We start from the raw sequence: 9296 nt of genomic DNA, 5'->3' as shown, positions 1-9296 counted from the left end.
ACAACAAAATTGTTCTTCTCCTACTTAGTTAGAAGACCACAAAAATAAAACCTAATTCGGCATTTATCTATCTTGATTCAATTACATAAAATAAAAAATCTCATAATAATTCAAGAGTATAATTGGAAAGAAGTTTTTGATAGAGTTTTAATCCAAACACAAGATTAGGTGAGAAGCAATGAAGACAAACACTAAATAAAAAATATAGGGTTTAAATTCATGCATTATTAATCCCTGTATTATTAATCTTTGTATCAAACAACCATACTTAATTACAAGCATAAATACCCATCCCGTCCTTTCTTCTCTTGAACTTTTTGGCATTTCATTTTGTCTTTTTGGAAGAAAGGAGAGTGGAAGAGCTAAAAAAAAAAGTATAGTAGGAGAAAGATAAAAAAAATTGACAAGAGCAATAAGCAAATCAAAGAAATATGGGTAGAGCTCCTTGCTGTGAGAAGATGGGATTGAAGAAAGGGGCATGGACTCCTCAAGAAGACAACATTCTCATCTCTTACATTCAAAATAATGGACATTCCAATTGGCGTGCCCTCCCCAAACTTGCTGGTAATGAAATCTATCTTTTCATTCAAAAAAATGATGATCTTTTAGATGACTATCATCTTATTATAAACATAAGTTTTAATTGTTTTTTTCATCTATACAATTTGTTTGAGTGCAAAACTATGATTCCCATCCGAAATTCGCTTTGTAATCTCGTACGATCATTAAAGGGAAAAAAATGATCCAGAGCTACCTTTTGGAGATTTAATATGAGATTTCTGATTAAAAATGAAAAATTATATTCATCTTATCTCAACATTTTACGGTAGAAATTATGATTCAATTGAACTTACAAAATCGTTATGAATCCACTTCTAAGCTAGTATTTTATTATAGATTTTAAAAATTTATCCTCAAATATCTGTTTGGCAACGAAATTTGATTAGATCATATTTTAAATATTTTCAAGTTCTCAAAAACTAACTCGATTTTTAGATTTTGGACTTTCACTTGCAGAATTTTAAATTTTTTTAAAGTAAAATATGTGTTCAAATACAATTTTAAAAGCTCAAGTTTTTAAGTTTTAATTTTAAAATCTATGACTGAATCAAATTTAGTGCATTTCTAAAGCATCAATCTAATTTCTTGGATTGAACTTTTTATTGAGATTTTCAACACGTGAAACATATCATTCTTTTTGTTTGGTTATTTCCTTTCCCTTTTTTTTTAAAAAAAGTTTTTACCGGTGAAAGGAATTTTTTATTTATTGAAAGAAAATTAGCGGGGATTATTATAAAGTGTAATTGAGTTTTCTTTATTCTATTTTTAATTATTTAGGACTATTGAGATGTGGGAAGAGTTGCAGACTGCGATGGACTAATTATTTGCGTCCAGATATAAAAAGGGGAAATTTCACCAAGGAAGAAGAAGACACCATAATCCTGCTTCATGAAAACCTTGGCAATAGGTCAGTTTTTTTTTTAAAATTCAAAAAAAAATACTATATTCTTGTATCTATTAATTCCTGCTTGCCTTCAACATCCTCTATTTTGTCACTATCAAAAAAAATTAACATTAATTCCGAATTTTGTCACTATCAAAAAAAATTAACATTAATTCCGAATTTTGTCACTAATCAATCGTTATAAAGCTTGTCGCTAACAATTTTTTTAAATAATTCTCCGCTAATTACAGATTTTGATGTGAAATTCTAATGAATATATTAATTACGAATCTTGATCACATCCAATAATGCCTAGTGTCATCATAGTCATTAGTATATTAAAGTAAATAAAAAAAACATTTTTTTTTAATAAAGGCAATATCTTAGCGCGCTTGTGAATTATTTATTTTTAAAAACTTTTTTTTTTATCTTTTTTTTTTACCCCCATTTTGGAGGATTTATAGTGTTCTACACTTTTCCTCCAGTGTGACTCGAATCCAGGACCTACCAATCGTGGGTGGAGGTGCTTAACCAACTAACCAAGTCTTACTTGTCATTTTCAAAAACTTTTGTTTTTATATTCAGGGATTATACTTTTTGAGAATCGGAAAGGAAAGATTTATAACTAAGCCAAATAACACCTCTTTTATTTTATTTATTATTTGTCATTTTGTTTCTACCAAGGAATAAATATTATAGAGAGAGGAAAAGATTCTCTTAGACAAGTTGGTAATTAAAATATTACTACAAATAATTAATGTCATTTGCCAATCTACTCAACTGCAAGATCTAGGCATATGGCTAATATCTCCTTAGGTTTTTGTGACACTATAATTAAAGTTTATGCACTATGTCAAGTTTGTCCACTTCTCTCATTCTGCAAATAATTTAACATTGATAATTTTATTTTTAAAAATAAGTTATAATACCAATGTATTTTAATCAGAGAAAATCTATAATATAACCTATAGGCTATAGGTTTAAGTGACCGATTCCTTCGCCAACGTCTTCTCGATTCAACTCGACCCATCAAACTTATTTAGTTCAATTTACATATGTAAGCTATTGCATATGAGTGACAATAATTATAATTTTTTTTGGAGATTCCCAAAAACAAATCACTAACTATATATAAATATTTGATTGGAAAAAACAGTCATTATTATGCATTAACTTGTGTCATTCAAAAATTTCAAATTCTAAATTTGCTTCAAATTATTTTTTTCGTTACATACATGTATAGAAGTTAAAATTCTCTTATTTGTTCACCTCTTTGCTAATAAATTTTTTCCCAAAATGTGCAGATGGTCTGCAATAGCTGCAAGATTACCAGGGCGAACAGATAATGAAATAAAAAATGTTTGGCACACCAACTTGAAGAAGAAGCTCAAAAATTATCAACCTTCTCAAAATTCCAAAAGAGGCTCCAAGATTAATCATGATTCCAACAAGGGTCCTACTACTTCAGAATCCTCCAATAATTCTGATTTTAGTACTAGTACTAGTAGTACTAAACAACACATTAAAATTGCCCCTAGCTCACCACAACTTTCATCTAGTGAAATTTCAAGTGTGACATTGGTCGTTGATGATCATCAAATGGTCATTATAAAGGAAGAAAAAATTGAATCGTCATCGTCGGAGGAGTATTTTCCCAATATCGATGAGAGTTTCTGGACAGATGAATTTTCAACGGAGAATAATAACGACTATGTTATGGCTGCTGGTCATGATCAAGAAATACAAGTGATGAGGGAAGAAAATGTGGACATATTTAAGACTAGTACAAAAATGGAGGAAGACATGGACTTTTGGTACAATGTTTTCATAAAGACAGGGGACTTGCCAGAATTACCGGAATTTTGAGGGGTCTATTTTGATTATTCTGTAAATTTGAGATTAGTGGTATTTCTAGCTAATAGGGTTTTAGGAATTGTTGGAGTCGGCAAGATTGAAATTTCATGTTTGTTTAATCTTGACTATTATTTGGAGCGGGCCCAAAAAATAAAAATAAAATAAAATAAAATTCCAAGTTGGGACCATTAGCTAGGATATTTTAATTTTGAGGTTATTTTAACTTATCTTTTACTTAGTGGAGGACTTAGCAAAGGAAAAAACAGATTTAGAGAAAACTTGTTTGAAAACTACTCCCTACTAAAAGTAAAGATTTTTTTGCGTCAAAAATTTATGTTATAGATCATGATTTTATTATTCATTTCTTATCGAATCAACTCACTAGAAAAATATATAATGAAAATAAATTTTTATTGAAATAAAATATTTTTTTTATTAATTCAATTAAAATATCTGTAAAATGACCATTAAACATTTTTCAATAGAAAATTCAGCAGAAAAATAGTACAAATTTTTTAATAGTGACTAGTGACCATTCTCCTAACTTAGCTATAACTTTTTGTCAAAATGGTGTGTTACATAATGGCTTCACTCATATTTTTTTTCAAAAAAAGATGGAATTGTTTTTCACCAGCTAGTGAACTTCTAGATTTTGTATCCTTTAGGATGACAATGACATTAGAATATATTTTCTATGCTTTGTCACTTTAAACAAATTAAAGAAGGATGTTGCAACATTTTCCTCCCTCAAACCCTTTTTCTTTTCTTTGGACACTTAACTCCACGTCCACTGCCTCGAGGTAAATAGCAAATGCTTCAGAGGAATTCATGTATAATTAACAGTAATAGAATGACCTTTATTGGTAGATCCATATGAATGAAAACGTTTACTGAAAAATATCTTATGTTTGATTGATCAAAAATTTTGAAATATATTTTTTCTAAAAAAATAAGTTTTTTATAATTTTATAGGTCAGTGCTAATTAAAGATCTTAGACTATCAATAATTATTACGGATCTAAATTTGATGCTCAACTTTTTTACGAAAGAAAAGAGTATCATAAGTTTATTTGAAATATGTCACGACTTAGACCACCGTGAGTAGCACCCACACTAATCACTCAATGGGAGAACCAATCACTAATCCAAAACTTAACTCATTAAACCATTTAAAAGGAAATGATCTCATTTATTAAAGCAAATATCCATAAAACTCAAATAAATTATGCGGAAATAACCCCCTAAAATCTAAAAGTCGTGTACCAAAACTCTAATTATATCTAGAATAAGAAAATGCAATCCCAAAACAAGAAAGCGGGTCTAAAAAGTCTAAGTCCGAATAGATGGACTAAGAGATAATGAGGAATCCTTGGCAGCTCGGAACAAGCAATTCACCTTGGATTCAGAGAGCGGGTGAGTAGTTGAGGTCGCGAATCAGCCCCTGAATATGTCTTGTACTCAATAAAGAAAGAGCAAGAATCGTATCAATCCACAAAGTCAATAGTGTACTGGTAGGATCATCGGCTAGTTCCAAAAATACGAATGTAGACAAGTAACTAAAATATAGTAATACAGGACACACGTGCATCACAAATCAACATTATAACAATGACTCTCAGTGTCATGAACCATGCTTAGGGCCTAGACCTGATACGGCGAATGAGACACCCGAAGGTACCTCACCCAAGTCTCTTAGCATTCATTTAGCTTTTCATAGGTAATGACATTCAATAACAAGCAAAAATAAAGGGATTATGGGACTAAAGGAAATAACATGGAATAGGAATCAAGAGACAAACTTTAACATTATACATTTATGTCCAAACATACATCTACTAAAAACACTTGACGGAGACTAAGACATGTCCCTAGTTCACCCGCATAGTAAATGGAACAAGTACTCAAAAAGTAATTCAAACGTCTATACCAATCATGAACTAGAAAGATGAAAGGGGTATTGTTCCCGAAACATGGAAACTCACCAAGTTAGTAGTCTTCAACGATCAAACTAGCCACGTGGAGGTAAATGTGAAGCAGCGTCGGTCCCTACATGGTCGTATCATGTAGGCAAAAGAGTATGAATTATTATTTTGACTGTACTAAGTATGTAAGCATGCATGAACATTTAAGAAACATTAGAACATTCGTGTAATATGAAACATAGTGCAATGCATGAGTAATCAATCATGTAAAAAGAATTTGAAACATCCATTTTGTGGGAAGATGATTGTAACCGACATTCAAGAACATGCGAGCTATTACATGAAATCCAACATAACCCCCTATGTTGGCACGGGGAGACTAATTATTGGGTAGAACTTCGTCAACTTTAATCATTTCATTAACTTTAACTTTAAATGCTTTTGTGGATCCACTAGCCTAAATAGCCTAGAAGGGCTCCTATGTTGGTGCATAGTTAATGCAGCATGAGACTTTACTTAAGGACCCTTTAGGTCGAGTCCTCATCTACATGCTGCATTCGATGCTAGGTCAAATCCCATGGAATAGCATTTAAATATCATAATAACATCATTCAGTAGAATAGTTCATTAAAACCTTTCATTTGATTCAAATATGTGAGAATTGTCCTTATTACATAGACTCCATTCTTTGGCTAAAGAGTCATTTCATCATCATTCAATCATTCTTTCATTTCATAAGACTCCATTTAATCATAGACATTCACCTTCATAAACATTCATTTTGGAGTCAAAGTTTCTCAATTCAAACTTCATCAAAAATCATCATTCAATCATTCTTTCATTTCATAAGAATCCATTTAATCATAGACATTCACCTTCATAAACATTCATTTTGGAGTCAAAGTTTCTCAATTCAAACTTCATCGAAACATAGTGAAATTAGGTGGGTTCTATGCAATTCAAACTTCAAATCTTTAACATCAACCAGCATGCATTAGAATAATGACATTCACCAATTAAAACATCTTTAAAACAACTCACCAATACACTTTAAAACCTTTTTCATGCTTTCATATAAGAGCCTTTGATAATCAACCACTTCATGAAATTTAAAGTCAATATAAACTTAAAATAGATAAATAAATTTCAAGAAATCAATAATCCTTGCATTTGAGTCATAATATGAAAACCCATAGAAATTCATCATTTGAAATTGAGCAATTTAGTTTAGAAAGTACTTGGGATCCATGAGTGGAAGAACCCATGAATGAGACCCACATACCTTGGAGAACAATGCCCTAATGCAGTTGTGAGGTTAGAGACTTGAAGAACCTTGAAGTGGAACCCTAAACATTGACTTGAAACCCTGGAGAGAACTTGAGAAGGAGGAACTTTTGTGTTTTTGAGTCTAAGTGTTAGAATAAGGGAATAGAATAGCTTAGGGTCCTTAGATAGGGTTCATTTATTCCCCAAGATGACCACACTGTGATGTTATAATGCAAAACAAGACTAAAATGCCCTCATTAAAATTGGACAGAATTCGACCTACGGGTCGTAGAACATTCGACGAGTCGTAGAAATGAATCGTCATGTAGGCTCTGAGAAACCAAGCCTCTGATGTTTTGTTACGAGTCGTATACGACTCATAATTACTTCTACGAGTCATCTAAGGAACTCGTCCTGCAGGGTTGGAAGGGCCATGAGGACTAGTCTCTGAACTCCCTCTACGACTCGTAGACTTGACGATGAGTCATAGAATCTAGTCCTCCTGCAGGGTTTAGAAAACTTGCAAACTCAAAGTCTCTGAAGTTTCTTGACAAGTCGTTTCTATGACTCGTCTAAGCTTCTACAAGTCATAACTTGACTTATAGACCCACTTCTTCCCTTAGCCAAATACACCCTCAACCTCAGTCCTACGAGTCATAGGAGTTTCTACGACTCGTAGAATGAGTCGCAGAACCTGCTTTCAGTCCTTTTTCAAAAATTCTCCCTCGTTTCAACCTTATGGCTTACGGGGTCTTACACTTAGTCACCAATCCTAACTTAACAATCACACATGCATGTCCCGCGTGATCACAAAAAAGTTTGGTTCACTCAAGGAACCAATACATATAAACACAATAAAACATGTATCAGGCGTGGTACCTGAGCCAATCAATGAGTAATTTATATCAGGCGTGGTACTCGAGCCAACTGATGGTAGAATTCATACTAGGTGTGGTATCCGAGCCAATCGGTAGTATCTCATACCAGGCATGGTATCCAACCCAATCGATAATCTGTACCATAGATGGTAACCGAGCCAATTAGCAATCAAAGATATTAATCATAATCACAATCACAATGAAACAACCACACTTGTAAAGCCACAAGCAAATTAAACTAGTTCATTACATGAGATTGACAACATGATATCATTTCACATTCATCCTTTATGTTTTCTCCAACATGCATTGTAGTTAATACTATAGAACAGTTAACATGCACAAATTACATAACTTAAAAAACAAACAACTATCACCTACCTCGGATCACGCCTTGGAAGCTCTATTAAACATTCCCCTCCCCTTGTTACTAATCCAAATAACACACAAAAACCACAATCAACGACAATGTCCTAATTATTCTTGGATTACAACTTAATCCTAATCCCCAAGCCAAACTCATGATCTTCCTACCCAATTCAGCGCTTTTTCACCATTAATTCACCTAGAACTATCAATTTCATGGTTACACTAGTGAATTACGATAAATAAAATAAAAATAATCATTTTTAAGAACAATTGAAGGTTTTCCCCCCTGAATCCTCATTAACCTAAATTTTTTCCACTTTAAGATAAACCCAAACCCTATTCTAGGCACAAATACTGCCTCCAAGGTCTAGAAATTAGAGTACCGAGTTAGGAGAGCGTTTTACTTACCTTAACGGATGATTTCTATGGATAATTGATGATTTTCTCCCTAGGTTGCCCTTGCTCTTCCCAAAACGCACTTGTCCAATAACGAACAATTTTGGAAGATTTTCTGCATTAATTGTAACTAATCCCGCTATAGCAGACCGATAGCTTTAAAGCACCACCGTCATAGCAGAACTGTCAGCTATAGTGAGAAGTTTCCTAGTCGCGATAGCAACTTGTAACCTGCTATAGCGTCTTGCACGGGAAAAACACTCAAAACATCCCAAAAAGTACCCATTTCGCAATACACCTTCGAACCTTGACATTTCGAACCAATCCTTTCACGCCAAGTTTGATATCGGGAGTTCTACTCACCCGAAATCACTTGCCAAAAATTCTAAGGGATCCTTAATGTCTTAGCTAATGAAAACTCCAACCCAAGTTTAGACATTATTCCCATCCTTTTCCGAATTGTCCTAAACTTCACCTTACTCAGAATTCGTCTAAACCTAACCTAACTTTCAATTTACCACCTCAGAATTTTTCTAACCCAATTTTTTTTACCATTGGCTCACCTATAACGACCAGAAGGGCCGTTACAAAGCATGATCTACCAAAATACTAAAATAAATCTGTTGCTAGATAGCTAGCTATATATAAATATGATATATTATCAGTTAACTAGGGATCAATGAGGATTATTAATCCAAATAATCTAATAGTAAAATGTTGAGAATACAATTAAATAATAGAAGTGTGTTAAATTTTTAGATCAGATAATCACATACTTTAACATGGTATTAAAGAAGACAGAGGTCCTAAGATCGAATTCCTTTACGGCACTATCTATTATCAAAAAGAATTTTCACGTGTTTAGCCATAAAAAAAAAATAAAAGCCGCATGTGAGGATACCTATTGACAATACAATCAAAAAATAAAAGTATATTTTATTTATAAAAAAATTAACTTTTAGATAAAATAGTAACACATTTCAATGTAAAACGTACCAAACTTTTTACTTCGTAAGGTGCCGACAAACAATAGACGAGAATAACATGTAGCCACGTTATGCCCATGGGAAATAGACAAAAATGACTATGGAAAATTGTTTTTTAGTCAATGATATCCAAGTGAACTGACTAATTAATATAATAGCCATCACAAATTGCAGAAAAGTT

General features: G+C 32.6%; 1 protein-coding gene across 1 annotated transcript; it reads left to right on the top strand.

The window, feature by feature from the left end:
• The first annotated feature begins 300 nt into the window (after positions 1 to 300).
• Positions 301 to 3466, top strand: LOC129901018 (transcription factor MYB15-like). Its single transcript, XM_055976123.1, has 3 exons — positions 301 to 564; positions 1339 to 1468; positions 2749 to 3466. The coding sequence occupies exons 1-3, from the start codon at positions 432 to 434 to the stop codon at positions 3308 to 3310; spliced, it is 825 nt and encodes a 274-aa protein (XP_055832098.1). The 5' UTR covers positions 301 to 431; the 3' UTR covers positions 3311 to 3466.
• Positions 3467 to 9296: the final 5830 nt, after the last annotated feature.

The sequence above is a fragment of the Solanum dulcamara genome, chromosome 8, assembly GCF_947179165.1.
Source record: "Solanum dulcamara chromosome 8, daSolDulc1.2, whole genome shotgun sequence".
Taxonomy (NCBI): Eukaryota; Viridiplantae; Streptophyta; class Magnoliopsida; order Solanales; family Solanaceae; genus Solanum; species Solanum dulcamara.
This window is presented reverse-complemented; position numbering and strand designations above follow the sequence as displayed.